Here is a 22,980-nt window from a genome sequence, read left to right on the forward strand (position 1 = left end):
GGTAATAGCTGAAACATGCTGATAGAACAAATACACTTGCTTTTCTATTTAGTACACAAACTTAAAAAAATTTTAACTTAAAAAAATAAATTTTAGTGATGTGTAATTTAGATATAACAAAATGAATCTGTTTTAAATGTATAGCTCAGTTAGTTGACAAATGTATACACCTCTGCTAACACAATCAAGATATAGAACATTTTCAACATCCCCAAAAGATTCCTTTGTGTCCCTTGGCTGTCTGCCCACTGGTTTCTAGGTTGACCCTAGACAACCACTGAGCTCCTTTATGTCATCACGGATTAGTTAGCATTTCTTAGAATTTCATGTAAATAGAATCATAATGTACATATTCATTTGTGTCTGGCTTCTTTTAGCTCAGCATATTGTTTTTGAAATTCATTCTGTTTTGTATGTATCAGTAGTTTGTTCTTTTTTTAATTGATGAGTAGATTTGCATCACACGCCTCTACCACAGTCCATTTATCTCTTCTGTTGATGAAATCTCACTGTTTCTAGTTTTTGGCTATTATGAATAAAACTGCTATGAACATTTGTGTACAAGTCTTTGTGTGGGCATATATTTTCGCTTCCCTTTGAAACATCTAGGAATAGGACTGCTGATCTGTGTGGTAGGTTTAACTTTATAAGGAACTGCCAAACTATTTCCCAAAGATGGTGTGATTTTACGTTCCCACCAGCAATATTTGAGAATATCGGTTGTTCCACAACCTTTCCAACATTTGGTATTATCTTATTTTAACCATCACAGAGTTTTAATTGCATTTCCCTGATGACTAATAACATCTTTTCATGTATTTATTGGCCATTAATATATCTTCTTTTGTGAAATGTCTGTTTAAAATCTTGCTCATTTTTAAATTGAGTTGTCTTATTATGGAGTTGTAAGAATTCTTGATATATGCTGAATAAAGGTCCTTTTTTAGATCTAAGTATTGAGAATATTTTCTTCCAGTCTATCATTTTCCTGTTCCCTTTCAAAGTGTCCTTTGAAAAGCTGAAGTTACTAATTTTGATGAAATCCAAATGCCTGTATATTTTATTCAGTTTTCTGTTATTTAAAAAAAAATTATAGGGGTATGGTAAGGTTTCAGTTACTCCATCATGGTTAAAAGCAGATATCCAATAACTTTTTGTTACATGTTATAAAAATAAGAAATTCTTCCAAGATGTTTGTCAAGCAGGTCAGAGATGAAATACATTTGCCTTTGTATACTGATTTATGTGTTTTTAAATTTAAATGTATATATTATATTTATAATATTTGAATAAAGATATAAACTTACATATTAGAACACATAGATATAAATATGTGAGCATAGCTTGTATTCCTATTTATTTAATGGCCGCTTACATTTTTCTTTATTTTTCGTCTTGAATTATGTATATGTGTATATTTTTAAAAAGAATTCTCTGGTTACTGTTCTCTGTACACATTCAGCAGCACAATTGGTGACTGTCTTTGCAAATAGACGCTTTTAAAAATGTATCTATAGGTATTTGCGTTATTTGAATTTAATTAGATGATAGCTTTAATGTTTAATTTTTAGTTTCCTTGAATTATATTGTTGTAAGAGGGATTGTACATTGCTTTGCTTTCTACAACTTGGCTTCAAATTTTTATTTTAGAATGAAGATTAGTTTTAAAGAAGCTTAGGGATAATGAGAGTTCAACTTGATAACTAGACTATATCAACTTTAACATGCAGTAGTATATATACAATATTTTACATTATATTTTGGATATTATTTTTAGGCTTAAATCAAGCCACTCATGTAACTGAGGCGTATGTACTTAGTATAAAAATATAACCAAATACAGAAAACCAAGTCATTTTCTAATACAGTTGGATCTAAATGGAAATATCATGTGTAGATATACACATATACATCAAATGGCTAAGAAAATTTCAAGGCATGCTTATTATTGCTAAGTTTCTAGTCTTATTTTACCTTTTATGGCATGATAGCTCATGAAAGAATTCTCTAGGAATATCTATAAACTTTTTCCTGTGTGACACTAAGCTTTACATAATCCCATTTTGATTAAGTTTTGTACAAGCAAGTCTATTCAAATAAAAGATATTATGTGGAATATGGATGTATCTTAGTCTACTCAATTAACAAGAGTGTTTTCTCTTTTCTTAAAAGATAGAATTCATCTGCAGGAAACAAATATTCTTCCTAAAGAATCAATAGAAATAGCCTAGTGCCACTTTTAAAAAAGAAGGCAGAAAGACAGAAAGGAAGGAAAGAAGGAAGGAAGGGAGGAAGGGAGGGAGGGAGGGAGGGAGGAAGGAAGGAAGGAAGGAAAGAAGGAAGGAATAAGACAGGAATAAAGGAAGAATAAAAACTGCCAATAATTTCCTGATTTAAGGATTAGAGGTTGGGTATAGAGCAAGTAAAGAACTGAGTTCTCTTTAACTTAAAATAATTCACATGATAAACAGTACTATGTATTTCACTTAATCCTCACAAGCGGTAAGGATTCCTAAGTGGTGAACACATTAAACTTCAATGCACTTAAAAAATTCTTTCTTGCAAATTCTAAGTTTCAAGAGGCAAGTTCTGTTTTCTTTAAAAAGAGTATACATATATATATATATATATATTTTTTTCTATACGGGTGTTTAAATAATTAAAAACAGACATTTTTCTTTTCTTTTTTTGTTACCAATGCCACTGAAATTGATAACCACTATAAAGTATTAACTAGCAGTTTCAGTCACAGAGTGGGACTGTGTTTGTTCTGAAAGATTCAGTCTCTCTGGAATGAATTTTTCTATTTTTTCAAGTGGGCCACACTTCCATTTCCTTCTGAGTGCAATTCTACTTTTGTGTTTGTGGCAAGACTTAGACTGAATTTGCAGAATATCTTGAGTTATTTAAATAGAATGTTATCTGCCTATACAATCTTACTAAAATAAAAACACCAAGACACATATATGAAAAGTAAATTTTAAATACAGTGAACAATAAACTGGGTGAATCTATTTAAGTTTCATAAATAAAGCTTATCTAAGCACCTTTTATTAGACAATATGTTAACATTTAAAAATTAACTCTCTGGATCTACTTTCAAATTTGTATGCAATCTAAGGATAATGCTCTTTTTCAAGCTTTAAAAATCCATCATGCTTTTGTCAACTGCTGCCTGGTATCAGCAAGGTTATCTTTAGTGGTTCCACAGTGTGATTTTTTTAAAAAAATATTAATATTAAAGCATCTTTAGTTTTACACAGAATTTTTTTCTTATTCCAAAGACATACCTTATAAATGATGCTCATATCATTACCCATTGTAGGGTAAAGGGCAGTCACTTAGGTCCTTGACATAATGCCACAGGGAAAGGAATTTTTAGTCCATGACAGGGGGAAAATATATATATATCTGTATGTGTGTGCATATGTATACATATATATATATGAAAGGTTAGCTTACATTATAATTAGTAGGGTGATATTTATATATCTATATTTATAGATATATAAATGTAAGCTAGTCTTTCCCGTTCTAATCTGGTCTCAGCTTGAAACAGAAAATAACCATTAGTGATAAATTACAGACACGTTTTTACATCAGTAAACGTGAACTGCAAGTCTCCGTTCCTGAATCCCAAGATGCATGTCATTCCAGTTTTATGCTCCTGAGGTCATGAAAGACCTTTGGTGTCTCCCCTTCACAGAGAGAATCAGATCTGATAGAATATAATACCCATATATTTAATCCCATTATTCCTACAACTTTCTATAATTGTTTTCTTTGCCTTATTCTGAATGTTCTAGAGATATCGATTTTCTGATCTTATTTTATCCTAATAGATAACAAAAGAGAAATCTACTTACAGCCAATCAACATGACACAAATTGAAAAGATTTTCTCCGAATTGGTGTTAGGCGACACATTCCCAAATCCTACACTCGTTAAACTGCTGAAGGTAAAATAAAGTGCTGTGACGTATTTGTCTTTAATGGATGGCCCAGAACTTGAGTCACTGTCATTGTAACGTTTCCCAATTTGTTGTCCTAAGGAATCCAACCATCCGATTTTGTCAGTCAGGTAGGGCCTTTCTACGTTCCCAATCGCATACCAAATGCAAGCCAGCCAGTGAGCAATCAGGGCAAATATGCACATTAAGAGCATTAGAACAGCAGCCCCATATTCTGAATATCGATCAAGTTTTCGGGCCACTCTCACAAGACGAAGGAGTCGAGCTGTCTTCAAAAGACCAATTAATGTTGTTGTCTGCGGAAATAAATGTGCATGGTCAGAAACAGTTGGTAAACAATTCAGTGTATGTTCCTGTGAAGCAAAGTAAGTAGAAACAGGTTACAACAATATGGTAGCACTGAAGATGACTATGTATTTGAATTAAGTATTAAGGTTAGTTGTGTTTTTTTTTTAATTTCACACCTGTTTTGGAAAGTACTTTGAAAGTTTGTAGTACATTAATTCAGTATCTTGGCATGTAAGACTTATGGGACAGAGACTCTATCTGCTTGGTTTCATGCTCTAACCACATGCCTGGCACATAATGAATACTCAGTAAATCATTCATTCACCGACAAACATTCCAGAGTGTTACTGGTGGGCCTACCAAGGTCCACATACGGGGATTATAGTATTGAACAAACAGACATGGTTACTTTTATAATAGAAAAAGACATTTATTTACTAGACAAAGTGTCTTATGAAGTGAAACAAGGGCTACTGTCTGTTGGGGAGAGATACATATTTTTAAAATAAACAAATAATAAGATCATTTCAGAGAGTGAAAAGTGTGATGATGATAGTAAAACAGAGTGATATGCTAGAGGATGTTCAGGGGCTTGGGTTGGGATGGGGACCACTTTAGAAAGGAAGACCAAAGAGAATCTTGCTGAGGGGCTGACATTAGAGTTTAGAAGGGTTTGAATAATGAGAAGGAGCCAGTCAAGAAGGCAACTGGGAAACTTATTGGATGACTGCATGCATGCATGAAGTACTATATTTAAATTCATTTTTTCTTCCTAAATGTGTTGAATTGATAAATTGTTTCTTGATATCCCAATGATATTATGTGTTTTGCTTTGGGGTATGATATGTGTAACTAATTGCATGATTATTACTGACCAGGTGCCTAATGATAGGACACTTCTATGTAATAACAAGATACTTAACTGGTTGTTTGGATTTGAAATCTGATAAGTACAAATTACAAGTTCATTTCTTGGGTTTCGTAAACAATGTCAACTATAAGTACTATATAATTCACAGGGCATATAATTATTCCATAGTTACATGGTGTTTACCAATCAATTATTGAGTCATTTTATGTGTTTATTGTTGGTGTTTATTTCTCAAAGTACATCCATCTGTGTTAAGGACACATATTTTAATTAAAGAAATAGCATGTTGTATAACTATCACCCTATAACTTCATATTGACTTGGTGGAAAAAGAGCTCTAAATATCAAGAAAATATTTTCATTAACATTCTATAATAAGCGTTACAGTTTTTTTTCTTGTGCCAGAGTGGTCACAAGGGAAGGGAAGATTTCTCAGTCTCCCCTGACTTCTTTTCAGTTAGTATTCGAATCTTCTAGAGATGAGAGGAGCTTGTGTAGTTGAGATGTCCTTACCACAACTGGATTCTGGTCTTTGCTCATTTAGTGATGGGTGGAGAGGTGAGTCTTCTCTGTTTCCAAAGCTGAGTTATAATTTTTCAGGGTGCAATAAGGGAAACAGTGTTTTCTTCATCACAAATTTAAAATTATGTCTCTTCAAAGAATGAATGGTGAGTTTAAGTGAGTATGAGGTGTTTTCCTGGGAGAGATGTCAACTTTCCACTATTTGTACTGTCAGTGTTTCAGCTTAGCAGTTATGAGTTAGAACTTCAGAACAAACTTAGGTCTGAAATTCTGCTTCCATACCAGTGTGTCACCTTGGACAAGTTATTTACTTAATCTCTAAGGGTCAATTTCTTCATCTGTAAATGGGCATAATAATAAATCCTTCTAGGGTTGTAGGTAATACCCAGTAAATTTTAGCTCTGTTTTTATTTGAATATCCCATACACTTTCGCTTCCATCACTAAGCAGGAACTTTATAATGTAAAATGGGTTGACAGAGCAACATATTTTCCAAACGTGTTACTTTGATATCTGGAATTTCAAATGGAGGCTTTTGGACACTGGTCATTCAGCTCCCTATGGAAATTGCAGGGATTTTTAAAGACAAGAACGTCATCTGGATGCATTGACTACTCAGACTCTGGTAACAGAAATCACCCCAGTTCAACATAACTCCATTTCTACATTTCATAGCTTAAGTTTGCATGTTTATTTTTCATCCTAGCTTTGTTATCTATTTACTTGTATTGAGAAATCAGAAATATTTGAGGGTTATTATTATTTGATTTATTATCAAAACTGCCTTTCATTGGAACAATATTTCTGAACCTCAAAATAAATCACATATAATGACATTTCTATAGGTATTTGGTTAACGAAGAGAAATGCTTCAAAACAAATGAGCTGCTTTAATAACATATTGTGATAAAAAGTACTAATGACTCTTCTGGCTGCAAAGATGGTGGAGTAAAATGACGTTATGAAAAGTAAAGGAATCAAATCTGCTGTATATGCCACTTCCCTTCTTTTTGCCTTCCCCCCAAAGAAACCTCTGGTGTTTCTTCTAGAGTTGTGTCAGAATGAGGTGAAACCTAGATGACAGTAAGTTAAGATAAATAAATATAATATATAATAACACACAAATGACCTCTTTTCTGGACCAAAAAAGTTTAAGAAATAAGGTACATGTTGAAGTCTCAAGCCAGCTGACATAAAATAACTGCAGAAGGAGGGGGAGACAGAAAGGAAAAAGGAGAGGGAGAGTGTAAGGGTCGGTGGGGAGAGGTTACTTTCAGCTGCATCATAAGGATGAATGAATATTGACCTCAACAGTCAAAGCCATTCTCTTGTGATTCTGTAACATGTACCCAAGCATAACTACATATGCTAGTCTGACAATGTAACAAATGACTTGGGCTTTTTTCTGTTGTTATCAAGACACTGCTAACATGCCTGGGAATTCTTCCTTAGCTACAGTTGGGTACAGCACATCTTGTAGATGACACTTAGGCTTGCAATAGCTCTTTTCTTCTTCTTCTTTAAATGTCTCTTTAAAGATTTAAGGCATTTTGCCCCACATTACACAATAGAGAGAAGTGATTGCACCAAAATCTCAGAAAAAGTGGACTAAAATATGATCCATCTCCTCTTTCAGATTTGTTGGAGACTGTTAGTCTCCATAGTTTAGTTCAATGAGCTACTATCTTTGTATTATCTGCAAGTCAAAAATGGGACCAACAACTACCTTATAATTGTAGTTGTTGGCTGATTAGAATATTTTCAGAATTCATGGTTATCTCACAGTATGTCTAATTTCATGTAATATCCAGACATATGAAAATCTACCTTCATTTTTTTTTCATTTTTTGAAAATAGAAATAAAACTATCCTTAAACTAATGACAACAACTTTTAAATTGTAGAGGTAAAGAAGTTTCTCTTAGGTGGTATTTCTTGAACTTTTCACTGGTAGACAAATATGGTCTTTATTGTTACTTTTGGTAGAGACTGAAAAGGCATAAAAGCTCACTGGAGGTAAGTGTAATCATTATTATGAAAGATAAAGACATCATGATAATAAATAAGATCTAGAAAACAGTTAACTATTTTACACTAGATTGAAACAAGGTCAATTGTTTTCCAGTCCTGCCCATGGATATATAGCAAAGGAGATAATAATAAACTCTAATAAGTCAACTCTCCACCTCATCAGTGCCCATGCCATCTCAAAATTCAACTCCTTCACTGTGATTGAATGACATTTCAAACTCTTTTTGCCTGAATGCCACAGTAAAGAAGGCCTACTTAAGACTTTCATTTTGTCAGAATTTTCAAAAAATGTAAAATGATTCTTCCTCTGGAAATTTAATTATTCAAATTTCTGAGTAGCTGATGAATATCATCGAATTTCAATTTTTAAAAAATGTACCCACATCCATAGTTCATTAAAGCCCTAGGTACTTTTTTTTATATTGAGGTAAAAGTTAGTTTCCTTTATTAAGTATGACTTTCTTAACTGAACTTTATATTAAAAATACATACTCTAAACAACTACAGTTTTGTCAGTATGTTAGATACTAGACCCAGACTCAAGAAAACTATGTGATTTTTTTTTTTACTAGACAATTCATAATAGTTCAGGCATTCTCTCTTAATGCAAGTGGAATTCTTTTTGAAGAGCTGAAATTAGAATAGGTGATTTCTTATCAGTATTAAACAACTCTCTACTTAAGAATAAGTGTGGTTACAGTTAAACTGAGAAATCATCATCAATAAGAGAAAATCTCATGCTCAAGAATTTTTCAAAATAATTTTGAAAAATAATTCTTTCTTTTTAGTAAGCATTTTCAAAAATCTTACATCTAAAATACTTTATTTCAGAGGTTTACTCTCTAAAATCTTTGCCTATAGTAAGTGGATAGAATTATTCTTTTATAAATGAGGAAATATAAGTATGTGATCTTTGGTTTTGCCTACAGGTTGTTAGGATGAATTGTCATTGAAACTTTCTACTTAATCCATCATTCTGTCCTCTTTGTCAAGTAATATTGGTACAAATGGGGAAAAGGGAACACTTAGTGAGTAATACATTTCATAACTCCACACTCATGTTTTATTTTAGATTTCATTTCTATTCCCTCTAAGTTCTGGTACCTGTATTCATCATTCAATAAACTGCCCAATAATATTGAAACTAGTTTCTATTTGTTTTGTTCAGCTTGAGTCACACTATTTCAATATTTCTAGACACATTCACTACTACAATCAAAGAGCTACATTTTGAGTGTGTAAAAAACCTTGCGGGGGGGGACACGTAGCTTAGCCTTTCTTAACCCATAGCAAACCTCACAAATTCCTCCACAAATGGGCTTTTAAAAAGAAGATTTTAGGGACTTCCCTGGTGGTCCAGTGGTTAAGAATCCACCTTCTAATGCAGGGACGTGGGTTTGATCCCTGGTAGGGGAACTAAGATCCCACATGCCACGGGGCAACTAAGCCCGCGTGCCACAACTACTGAGCCCACGAGCTCTAGAGCCCGCGCGCCACAACAAAAAGATCCTGCATGCCGTGACAAAGACCTAAGGCCTGATGCAGCCAAATAAATAAATAAATAAATATTAAAAAAATAATAAATAAAAAGATTTTACAACCTCCATTATTTAATAGCTTTAACTGTCGAGACACTTTTATTTTTATTTTGTTTTGTAATTAACATTCTATTTTGCTGCAATTTGACCTCACTTTCTCTTTAGTTATAGTAATATGGAAAACTGGTTATCAAATGATTCCAAATAGTATTAGGCTAATGTTACAGTAAATAAACAATTATGAATGTTATGTTATGTTTTTAAAATTGGAATTTGACTTGTTCTGGAAACATTTAACCAAAAATTGTATCTTATGCCATCTTTAGCAAATTTTATCAGTGGATCACATGTAAATAAATAATGGATAAGTGATGAACTTAATGCAAACTTTTTTGATGGAATACACTTATATTTCCTTAGCTCAAAAATTATTCCATTGTGGAACCTGTGTGTCTTACTTGTCATGGCACAGATTTTTGGAGACATGACTAGTAGCCTCAAATACAAGCCAATGGAAACTTCTGCCTTAATTCCCAAGAACTATCTAATAAGAGACTTTATGTGTAGACACATATATGCATGCAGGTCTTCAAAATGTTCTTTGTCATTTAACTTTGAACATGAGTATGTCTAATGTTTTAGAAATTCATTTCCAACAAACTAATGACAACTATTGTAGAGATTAGGTTCGGAAAGAATGCTGACAAGATGATCAGAGTTTCTATACAGAGGCCTGCTACATTTTTCCTTGTATCCATTCCATGATTCATCTATCAGACTAATGAAGCAAACATATCAATGTGAGCTGAAACTCCTCTTTTCTATTAGAACTTTCTGTCAAAGGCCTTGCCTGCATTCAGAATCCATGAAAAATAACAGTGAAGTGTGAAAGGAGAGAGGTCAACAAAGCAAGTAATTAATCAAAAGAATACTACTAATTTTCAGGGGAGGAAGAGTTTAATGAAGCATGTAACTAAACAGGAAGCTCTAGATTCTAACTACTAATATCTCTGAAAGTAAAATTTGCCACAGAGAAGCAAACTGTGGAAAAATTTGAGGCAGATAATGAAAAGTTGACTTTCTGGAGACTGAACCAATAATAGTGTTCCTTTGCATCAATGATATTGAGGTAATTTGCTATGGATGGCATGATGTTTGATGATGCAAAAATTAAGAAATAGAGAATCTTTTCCTTGGTCTGTCCAGATGGCATTAGCATCAGGAAGATATTAGTATTAATGACATAGGCAAGCCCAGTTACTGCCACTATTCATTTTCATTGACAACAGGTCTCGTGGTATTTGTATACTATATGGTATACAGCACAGCTATATCAATAAACATTTGTAGTTATCACAGTCACAGTGTTTCTAGGTATCTAAATATTAATATTTGCATATAAACATATCTATCTGTATAAATGCATGTATACACATATATATCAATACATTTATAAGCACACACATATCTATGTAATCCTTTATTAAAATGCAAATATAAAGAAAACTAACAATATCCCATTTAATATTGAATTTATTGTTTAAATATGGACTTTCTCGTTATCAGTAGGTACAAGCATCTGATAACTTCATTATATCTTTTTATGCAGACATGCCTGAAGCATTTACGTATTCTACTAGGTATTTTATTATGAACATTTCTTTTGTTTTTCCTTTATATTAAGGGTGAGCATTATATATTATATTTGTGAAATTATGTATGTAAGAAAGCTATATTATCTATGACTTTTATTTAACAATAGTAGAAAGGGGCATTATAAAATATTTGTTATGTTAGTTCTGATAGGGCTGGAAACCAACACTTTATAGCTCCATGCCTCTAATGGGCATGACCTTTCTACCCTTTCTACCTGGAAAACTTCCACTGGTAATCAGAAACTTCCCCTTCCATGCTCACATGTCCCCTTGAATATAGTACTATTAAAGCTGTTATCAGATAGTACTCTATCTGCTCATCCGCTGCTCTCCCAGTCTAGGATGCAAGCTCTCAGGCAGTGGGGTCCTCGTCTCATTCTTTTCTATAAACTCAGAGTCCAGTACATTGGCACTTAGGAGTTTCCCAATAAATGCTAATTGAATGAATGAACCTACTTGAGAAGGCAGTTACCATAACCTTTTCTGGAAATGGCAAAATGAATTAGGTCAATTCCTGTTAAAATTTACTTGAAACTCTAATCAGTAAAGCAGATAAAATCAAGCTACTCTTTGTATAGTGGAGATGGATGGTTCTGAGTCTTATCAGCCTGTCAACCTTTGAGGGCCTCTGAGACTCTCAGGCACCTCCATGAAACCCCAGTTTGAAAAACCCTGGACTAGATTACCCCTCATCAAGAGTGACCTCTAGCTTAATGATTTTAGAATCTGTCACTTAATTTGGGGGCCAAAATCCAAAGAGGTTTTATTTTTTCATATTCATATGATGAAACTTCCCAAATTAGTCCATTTGAATGTAAGATCTCTTTTCTCTGGAAGCATTTCTTTTCTGTTTTTCTCAGAAACAAAAATGAATGCTGAATATTTTTTATACTCTTGTAATATGGTATATTATACACTTTTGGGGAAATTTTATTCTGAAATATCATTATATCCTGAAAATCCTGATTATAGTTAAATAATATGGTTCGTATGTAAAAGGGGTATCTTCACCTAGAAAAATGGTACAGATGAGCTGGTTTGCAGGGCAGAAGTTGACACACAGATGTAGAGAACAGACATATGGACACCAAGGGGGGAAAACTGCAGTGGGGTGGGGATGGTGGTGTGCTGAATTGGGCGATTGGGATTGACATGTATACACTGATATGTATAAAATTGATGACTAATAAGAACCTGCAGTATAAAAAAACAAACAAACAAAACAACTAATACTAAACTTTCATTGGGTTATTTGTATGGCAATATGTTAATATAAATGTTTCAGACAGTACATGAAATTTCTAAAAATCTTATATGTTCTGGTATAATGTTATAAGTCATAATCCTAGTTATTACTTTAAAATGTATATCTCAAAAATAACTAAAAGAAAAAAGAAAAAAGAAAAAAAGTGTGAGTACAATATACTTCTTGAAACTTTCTTCTTAAAAAAAAAAAAAAGGGGTATCTTCAATGTCACTCTTGAAAAATGTATGAAGTACTCCAATCCATCACTGGTCTTTTTACCCTTCATAGTTGATTCTTTTTTTGTTGTTGTTATCCATGGGTACTTTTTTTATTAGAGAAGAAATTAACCATTCACACTAGAGGCTACAGAAGGAAATTAGCTTAATTTTGCAGTTCTAGAACAACCTTCACAATAAGGGATTCTGAAGTTTTCACAGAGTGCGGGGGGGAAAAAGGAGAGAGAGAAAATCATTTAGAACAGTGTTTCCCAAATTTGGCTACTTTCGCAGACATATTCTTGGGGGAGGGGGATACAAGTTTTCTATGATAACATGTAAAATTTTATGTTTTACTTTTGTTTATAATCTAAACAAATTAATACACATTTGCTAAGGATCCCTGGACAACCATCTTACATAACAGAGTGTTGCTATGTGATCGCAGCATCTGCTCTTGTACCTCTGATCCCTGTGGCACCAAGTGAGGACCTCACTTGCCGTGTGACGTCTCTCAAATCGGGTGCTCAGAGCCTTCGCGGAATTGAACATTTCCTGTGAGATCTGTGAGTTGTCAAGTTTCAGAACACTGTTAAAGTAGGATGGGGTGGGGTCGGGATGGTGGCTAGGGAGACACCCTTTGACAATACACATTCAAAATACCTATTGATTTCATAATGCAAATTGTATAAAGTTAAACTCAACAAAATAAGTTTCAGACAGTAGCAGAAAACCAACTATAGATTCATCCTAGGGCGCCTGTGATACACTTGGTTGAGAAACACTGATGTAGAGGTAGAAGAGTCCCAGCACATGGAGAACAGTTGGTAAGAAATGTGTGTCAAAGAGAAGGAACATCTTTTGGGTCAGTGAGTGAATCCTAAGCCATAACTTGTCATGGTCTTTTGGAGCCCTAAGGGCCAATCCACAAGAAACCCAAGACATCCATCAAACTTCTCAGACCTGTCATTTTGGGCAGGTTGGTCCACTTTTAATACTGAGTCAAAGGAAGAAAAAGCTGTTTTTGGCCCCCAACCTGTCCCCTTCCCCCTTTATTTGGGTTAACATATTTCAGGATTTTAAGTAAACAGTTGCTGTAGTTGGGTAAAGGTAGCCCCAGGTCCATCCACCAGGAAGTTTCATAGCTGATTCTTTAATGCTCCTTCCAGACCCACCCCTCCACTTGCTATCCTTGATGCAGACCTACTTCCCCCCACCACATACCCCAAATTCCTGTGCTTTGCAAGACAATAACTGTCCTCAAAACATTTCCTTTCCGTCTCTTTCTTCAGGATTCCTAGCTGCAACTAGCTAATCCAATAACTACTATACGATAATGTCTATCAATAAATCTCAATAAATCTACTCAGTAAATCTTTGTTGAATAATTTAGATATTTATGGATTAATGTGGTAACATGTACGTTTTTAAAGGAAGACTTCATTAAGAAACAGGGACTTTAATCCAAAGGGATGGGAAGGAGAAAAGAAGTAACCTTTGGTAAGCAAGTACTACCTACCTGCTACTGGTCTAGTTTCTTCATATATGCTGCTTTATTTTTAGAAATCACAAGAACCTACCTCTCACCATTTTACAGAAAAGAAATATAGTTCTAAATGAATTAAATATCTTGCTTAAATACAGCAAGTAAGAGGCACAAAGGCAAATCAAACCCAAGTGTGTCTGACTCCAAAGCCAGGATCCTTCCCATATCATATCACATTTCAAAAGAGAGAGAAGCAGCTTTGGAAACAGGGAGGAATCCGGGAAATTATACATATCAGAGTGAAGAACTGGAATTGCTTTACTTGAGGCAAACTTCATCTTTTCCTTTATGCTACATGAGAAAGGTGATCCAGACACCATTTTTCCCCAAGACTATTTCATCCTATATTAATGTGAATCATATAAATTTTCTCTTGTTTCAGCTCACTTGAAGTTCTGTCTGAAACAGTGATTACTTGAATTACATATTTTAATAAACTTTTATTTTCAAGTGATGATATAGTAACTGAAATTAAACTGATCAAGTGCTGCATCTTAGAATAATTAGCGTATTCTAATATTCACTTGTTTGATTGCTATTGATTAAATATCATTGGTAAATCAACTTCCCCTAACAATCTTGTTTGCCTATTTATTGTTTACCCATTCTTTCATTTCACTAAGCTGAAATTTAATTTGCTGTTGGTGTATATATTTTAAAATTTGAAAGTGAGGTTTTACTCTATTTATCAATAAGAACTTATTTGGTGTAATTACATGGATTCACCCATTGTAAGAAACTCATAAAGATAAATATTGATAAAGAAGTATTTCACTTGCTTGCCTTTTAATTAAAAACCAAAGTTAGGAATATCTAACATTAAGAGTTCAACTAGTTTAACAGCAGCTGATTTTTTTTGAGTATTTTGCTAGAGTTTTACATATATCATCTCATTAGAGTCTCAAATTAAGAAAAAAAAAACTTAAGCAGGGAAAGTAATATTATCATCCTTATAGATGTGGAAAGTCAAGTTTGAGACTTTGTCTAAGGTCTGTAGAATCCAGGAAGAATATATTGTTCCATTACCCTGCTCTTAATTCATCCAGTTTGATGGGCATGTTCTGTGGGAGAGAATTTACTTCTAAACCTATTGTTTCCCTTGGCTGAAGGGGATTCTCTTGTCCTCAAGTGCTAATTGGTCAGGGAGCAACCATCTGCAGAGGGCATTTATGATATGTGATCTCCTCTTGAAAAAAAACCCAAAATGATGGTGAGGCACTGACTGATTCTTAGGTAGAAAAGGATGCTGAATTTTAGTTTTTTTTTTTTGGCCACGCTGTGTGGTTTGTGGTATCTCAGTTCCTGACCAAGGATTGAACCCAGGACCAGGGCAGTGAAAGCAGAGAGTCCTAACCACTGGACCACCAGGGAATTCCTGACCCTGAATTTTAAAAATTCAACACACCCAGGTTATCTTTCTCAATCTAATCCCTTAGATCTACTTTCACACCTTCTGTAAAACTTTGTTATAGAATCCAGGAAATTTATTTACAAAAAATTAGTGCAATAAATTGGAGGAGATTTTAGGAGAACGTAACTTGTTTTAGATCAAAGAACCCTTTGAGAAGAATCTGATTAAAAATATGGACTTTCTATCCAGAAAATGCACATCCACTTGTCAGATTTCCTTAAAATTTCCAACTTTAGGGGACTTTCCTGGTGGTCCAGTGGTTAAGACTCTGCGCTCCCAATGCAGGGGGCCCAGTTTCAATCCCTGGTCAGGGAACTAGATCCCACATGCCGCGACTTAGAGTTCACATGCCACAACTAAGATCCCGTGTGTGGCAACGAAGATCCCTCATGCTGCAACTAAGACCCGGCACAGCCAAATAAATAAGTAAATATTTAAAATAAAAAATAATAGGGTGAAATAATACTTTTAAGAAATTTCCAACTTTATAAGATAGTGGGGACACAAGAAGTATTTTTCAACCTAGGTATTATTTAAGAGAGAGTTTTGAATAAAACATTTCAGAAGATGCCTCTTACACATAATTTGAACATAAAACAAGTCCCTGCTCTTGCAAACCACAATTATGAGTTAAGAAAGAGGAATCTTCATCTTTGATAGTTTTATATCCATAAAGTTAATATGTAGAAATTATACATTCTAGGAATGTGCTATGTGGTATGAAACACTTGTCTCAAAGTTTAATTTGTTGTTTAAAAGATAAATAGTCTTTACTATTTCTTAGCAAAAATAGAATTGTGAATTATATGCAATGGCAAAAATGTTCCATTTCATTTTATAGCATTTCCAATTGAAAATGAATTTTATCTGTGTGATATAGAAAGTTTGTAAAGCAACCGCTTCTTTTGCAGTTAAAATAGCTTCACTTTTATAACTTCAATCTTTCAGAAAATAAGATTCTTAAGCAGCTCTTACCTCATCAGAACCAGATCCAAAAATCAGCAAGTCAAAAGGAATTGCTGCTACCATGTCAATCAGGAACCAGCCTTTGAAGTAGTGTATTGCTATTTTGGCTGGATCACTTACCACTTCTTCATTTTGATTTACATATGTTGTTCTGAAGTTTATTAGAATATCTATGATAAACATAATATCCACAATCAAGTCTACCACATTCAAAGGGCTACAGGAATAGCCACATTCTCGTCTTTTCTGTTCTTCTCTGTCATTGAGGAGAAAGGCTGCAGAGTAGGGAGTGAATATAGCAGTGTATATGACCAACAGCAGAATAAGCCAATCCCAGACGGCCTTGAAAGGACTGTAGTGCAATATTGTAAACTTGTTGATGCGTGGTGTCTGCAGTTTATATTCTGGTAGGACGTCTGCTCCTAAAGAGAGAACCTGAATACAGAAAAGAGAATCATACACTACATAAAAATGTGATTATTTAATCTCCAAATCTATAAAAATATTAAGGTAATTATACAGCAAAATCTTCTAGAAAAAATCATGGAATTGTGAAGTATGTACATTTAAAGGAACTCATATAAGCCCCTACCATCCAGTATGTTTGACCCCAGAAAACCTCATTGGTATTTCTTGATAAATATAATTTTCACTAAAAAATAGTGAATATTGTCACTGAGATACTAAGGAATGGGTTACTGGTTCCTTTGGAACATACTACTACTCAGAAATAAAAATACATAGCAGTTTTTAGAAAATCATAAAATCAGTTTAATACATGAAAAATTGTTTTCAAACCTAAAAAAGGATTGGCTGTAATGATTAGAAACAGTCTACTTGGATCCATGGTCATATTTAATTTACATATATTTAATTTATAATTAAACTTTGATAAATTAAACTCAACTCATTCAAATCTTTAATTAAAATTTCCCACCTGCAAATCTGTTTTTAACATTAGAAAACAAGGGACATGGGATTAAAATAAACACAAAGGAGTCTTTTTCCTAAAAGGTTGAAGGAGTATTTTATATTCTGGGACAAATATACTTTCACCTGAACTCCTTCATCACATTTAAAGAACCATGTGGAAAGAATGGTGCAAGGAGATATTCAGAATATTGATCTGGAGAGGCTGCAAGATTCTTAGCCACCAAGGGGTACTTAAACTCTAAGATTTATTCTACTTAATAAAGCATTGGGTAGACTAAAATAATTCACCTTTTAGAGTCTTAGTTTATCTGAAAAAATAAGAGCTAAACTTGAATTGTGACACTACCCAGTAGAAAATTTCCATGTAGATTTTAACTTGATTATAATAATAAATTATCACAGCAAATTTCAATTTTAAGTCTCATTTTCATCGTCATATACCATACGTTTTTTCACATATGAGTTACCGTTTTTATCTTAAAAAGAACTTGAGAAGTTAAATAACCCCAAATGAAGTAAAACATGACTTTTAAATATAACCTTAGTTCAGTTAAAATAGACCAAGCTGTTTTTAGATAACAGCTAAACTGATTTAACTAGCTTGAAAAACATAATAAAGAATTGAGAGTAAAGCCCAGAGTAAATTTGAACTACAATTATATGGTGGAAAAGGAATATTATTTTAAGTTGTGAGAAATGACAGGAATTATTAGTCAAAGAGAACTCTGAAAAATAAGTGACTTCACTGTTTATGAAATACTAAAAATCCTTAGAATCCAAGATCTATATCTATATCTGTATCTATATCTATATCTAATTCCCAATATCCAAATAAGAATAATGTTTGGATAATCTATCAACTGATAAGTGCAGACTGATAGAACTCTATCCTGTTATGCTTAATATAGAAACCAATGTATGATATTTTGGTTTGAAAGGAATGGATCATCTTATAAGATGTCATTATGTAATGTTCCTTTCTCAAAAACCGGGGACTACTCAGTATGTAGAAAGTAAAATCTGAAACCTTATTTTGGCTCTCAAAGTCATCTAAAATATGGACCCGTTCTATCTTTCAGTTCCTTCTCCTATTCTCTATGCACTCAGTGTACTCTGGCAACATGACTAAATTTTTGAGATCTTCCCAAATCCCTGAAGTCACAAATTTCTCTCATTAAAAAAAAAAAAGAGTATATAATCATCCAAAGAGAACAAAAAAATTTATTTCTAAATATGGGGATATTGTCTGAGCTTGCTTCCTGATTAAGTCTCATACTTCTGATACCTATCTCCCAGATGGGACTATTTGAATACTTGTTTTAGCAGAAGTATAAATTAGAATACATCCAGCACCTTGGAGTTACCCTTGAGAAGTAAAAACTGTGGGTGGAACTATTTCCATCCCACATATGCAAACATTCATTTAACACTTAGAAGACTGTTGTGCTAAGAGTGGAGACTGAAAAACTGGGAAGACACTGTCCCTGAAATCACAGAGTTTATTGTCTATTGGTAGAGAGACGAGGAAGAAAATGAGAGCCTTGCTGAGGTTCACTCAGCTCCTGGGGTTCGTGGTAGCGCTGCGGGGTGTCATCATAGGGGACTTTTAGGGGAAGATGGCACTTGAACTGAGACTTCGAGTAGGAAGTGGTAGGAGATGATGAAGTTGGAATGGGAAGGCCATTACAGGCAGAGGAAACAGAATGAACAAAGGTGGGGATGCATAAAACAATGCGTTGTGTGTTCAGGAATTATAAGCTGCCTTATATTGCTGATGGATTAAATGCAAGGGAGTGGTGGTGAAGGATGGCAGCAAAAGACCTAATGTGACATGATAGGGACCTCAGGCTTTCTCCTTTAGGTTAGCGTTGCTCACGTTTGAATAAAATACAGACTCCTTTTGAAGGGAAAGATACTTAAGGCAGAACTCCAATGATGATTATATTATTCTTATATATAGTGTTAGGTAAATATGCACAAAAATAAAACTAGGTTGAAACTTTTCAAGCTTACACCTCTTACTATGACTCTTGTGGGTTGAATTGTGGACCCCAAAGATATGGTGAGGTCCTAATCCCTGTGAATGTGACCTTATTTGGAAATAGCACCTTTGTAGCTGTAATCAAATAAAAATGAGGTTCTAGTGGCTTGGGGTGGGCCCTGATGCAATAACTGGAGTCCTTATAAAAAAAGGGAAATTTGGATACAGAGACACGAAGACACACAGGGAGAATGCCACAAAGACAAACAGGGAGAATGAAGGCAGATATAGATGCAAGACAAGGAACACCAAGGATTGCTGGCAACCCCCAGAACCTAGAAGAGAAGCATGAAACAAATTCTCCCCTGGAAACTCCAGAAGGAACCAACCTTGCCAATACCGTGACTTTGGACTCCTGGGCTCCAGAATTGTGAGAGAATAAGTTTTCATTGTGTTAAGCCACCCATTTTGTGATATTTTGTTACGGTAGCCCTAGTGAGCTAATACAAGGACAAATAATGAAAACAAATGATTTACAAAAATATTTACAAAACCAGTGAATTCATACTACCATCACTAATTCAATATTTGACATATCTGTAGGACAAAAATGGTTGAACTTTGGCTATTATGTGTGGTTTGATCTAATAGGTAAGATAATTTTCTCTCTTCTAACCTCAATGCTTTTTTTGCAAAAAGTATGTAGTCAAAATAGAATTACAAACTTCAAAGATTTTATTGCTGTATTAGGATAATCTAATCTAATCTTTAATGCAAATTATGCTCCTACTAGGCTTCGAAAGCCCATTTAAATGGTGTTACTTGATACTCTAAAAGCTTTTTATTTACTTGGAGTTGACTTTAACTTTGAAGCATTATTGAATTCTATATTAAGTAATTAATCAAATTATCTCTGGAACTGGGATCAGAAATGTAGTTCACTTGTTAAATTCCAATATACCTATCAATACTGAACCACTGAAATTTGGTACATACAACAATGGAGTGTGTTTTGACAATGCATTTTTAGTAACTGGTATGGTAACAAACCTCATGATATAGGTTCTTAAGCTTCTTCATGGCTATACCTATGTTATATGATCACTCAATTCTGTCACGAATTTTATTAGCCAAATGACTTCAAAAACTTATTTATACAGCATGCTTTGGTATTATGAAGTCTCGTAAATCCACATGCTATCATAGGCACTGAAATCAGGTAGATGGTAGTACTCTGTTATTAAGTGATTATCTTATTGATTCAGAAGATTATTGTACTGTTTTAGGTTTTACCAAGAGAGATGAATTTTTAAGATTTTCCAGGAGCACTCATGGACATTTGAGAATATTCCTTTCTGTGGTTGTTGGTTTGAGAATTGTTAAAGTTTACTAGGCAAGGAGGTTGAGGTGACCAAGTTTAGTTGCAAATAAATGCATCTGGCAGTGGAGTGGAGGAGAAAGCAACGAGGGGTAGGGCCAGAGGCTTAGAGATCACTTAAGACTTTGGTACTAAGAAACATAGGTAAATGAGGAGAGATCAGGAAATCCTGTACTAGGAACCAGGTGGCAGAGACAGAGAGGAAGGACACATTTCAGAAATAAATTCATCTCCGGGTGTAAGAATGAGGAGTGGAGAAACATTTGTTTCTTTATGGTTCCAATAATGAGTCTTATTAGAGCCAATCATGGTAATTACAATCTTTGAAGGCTCAACCAGGTTTGGAATAAGGGAAAGAGCCCTAAATTTTAAATTTGAAGAGCTGGGTTTAAATTCTGGATACAATTTTTCTGGTAAATCATTGAATCTCTTTGGATCTTTTTCTTATCATCTGTGTGATGGGGACAGTAATCTTTGCTCAAATAACCTATCCATACAGAGCTACCATATCACATCAGATACTTTCTATAAAAGTAGCCGATAAAATGGGAGATATTGACATAAAGTAATTTCATTATTTTTTAGTGTTCTTGGGTTACTTGTTTAAATCTTGAATCTAACTAACCAAATATAACCAAAACATATATGAACCAATTGGAGAAAGTTGAACACTGCCTGGATGTTGATAACATTAAGGTATTGTTTCAGTTATCTTCTCCTTAGAATAAACTAAGCTAACACATAGTGGCTTAAAACAACAGTTATTTTATTATTCATGATTATATGGATGAAAAGTTTAGGCAGGGCTTGGCTGGGCCATTCTTCTGTTCCACACAGTGTCAATTGGGGTCTCTCAGTCATAATTAGTTGGTGGCTGAGCTTGTGTGGAGAATCCAGGAAGGATTCCCTCACATATCCAGTACCTTGGTGTGAACAGTTCGAAGGCATGGTTCACTCAAGATGCTGGAGCAAATGGGTCTCTCTCTCTATAATATAATATAATATAATATAATATAATATAATATAATATAATATAAATAATATAAGATAAATAATATAATATAATATAAATAATATAATAATTATATTTACATATATATTGTTTCTCCATATGGTCTTTCCTTTCCTTGGAGCTTCTGCATATGGTTTTTTTTTTAGCTAACAGGGTAGTAAGATGTCTTATGTGGATGTTTAGTACTCCCAAGAGAGAAGTAGAAATATCTAGTCCTCTTAAAGTCAAGGAGTAGAAGTAGTACAGCATTACTCCGACCATATACTACTGGCCAAAACAGTCATAGCTTAGCATAGATTCAAAAAAGTAGAGAATTAGTCTTTACATTTTGATAGGGCAATGGCATGCATGTGGAAAGAAGGAATTAACTGTGTCCATCTTGGAGACAAGCTATCACAGAAATTGTTGACGAGTATTGTTTTTAGATGTGATAATGATGTTGTGCTTACGTTTTAAAAATTGTCTTAACCTTTTAGGGATACATAATAAAATATTTGTGGATGAAATGCTATAATATTTGAGGTGGGCTCCAATAAAATCCAGAGTGAGGGAAGGGAAAGGTGAGAGAAAGTCTGGTTATATGCAGTGTTGATTTTTATTGAAACTGGGTGATGGGTATATACTATTCTCTCTATTTTTATAATATGTTTAAATTGTTCAAAATAAAAACTTCTAAAAAAAGAATTATAGAATCTCAGTCAGAAAGGTCTAAGATATTGAGGATGGGTCTGCACATATCACCACGGTGGCTTACTCCTATCAGAATTGAGTTGGTTCCTTGTTAGGCAAGTTAGGATTCCTTTTTCTACAACAGAATGTTTACTTTGCTCTCTGCACATCTAATTCATATTATGTTTATCTCCATTCAGTCCACACAGACTGCACATAATCCCAACTTTGCCCAGACTTGAACTGTTTCTCCTTAAATTTGTGTCACATTGGTGGCTGGGACAAATCACGTTATAAGAAGATAATTGGATGTGCTAAGTCTGTAGATGTCCATTCCTCTGAGTATCTTTAGCCATATTGCTCATCAAGTTAGATTAAAATAAGCCACTTTTTAAGACCCATCAGGTTAGGCCTCTTATTAAAATACTTTTACTTCATTAGCATTTCATATTCAAGCGTTAAGCTTTCATTCTGGATTGATATAAGAAGCATGTTTTTGCATTCTTTCCTCATAAAGCTAAATGCAATGTTTATGTTGTTTAATGTCATTTTTGCAAATATTTGCATTATATATACATATTTATAATTCATTTCTAGAAAAAAATGGATCTCTCTTGAGAAATCAAAAGGTTTCATATCTTTTTTGTTTAAAAAATGACAATGAGTTATTTCATTACTTATAGTTACTTTTTTTAATCTTACAAAAAAGTGTATGAGTTTAGAATTTCAGTACCATTATTTCTCTTTCC

General features: G+C 33.8%; 1 protein-coding gene across 1 annotated transcript in view; it reads right to left on the reverse strand.

The window, feature by feature from the left end:
- The window catches only part of KCNH7 (potassium voltage-gated channel subfamily H member 7), a 447,227-nt gene that overhangs the window by 50,552 nt on the left and 373,695 nt on the right, over positions 1 to 22,980 (reverse strand). Inside the window, exons 7-8 of the mRNA XM_057551433.1 lie at positions 16,268 to 16,693; positions 3,867 to 4,266 (exon numbers count right to left, since the gene is read on the reverse strand). Of these exons, the coding sequence (XP_057407416.1) occupies positions 3,867 to 4,266; positions 16,268 to 16,693 (826 nt within the window). The remainder of the gene's footprint in view (positions 1 to 3,866; positions 4,267 to 16,267; positions 16,694 to 22,980) is intronic.

This window comes from Balaenoptera acutorostrata, chromosome 8 (genome assembly GCF_949987535.1).
Source record: "Balaenoptera acutorostrata chromosome 8, mBalAcu1.1, whole genome shotgun sequence".
NCBI lineage: Eukaryota > Metazoa > Chordata > Mammalia > Artiodactyla > Balaenopteridae > Balaenoptera > Balaenoptera acutorostrata.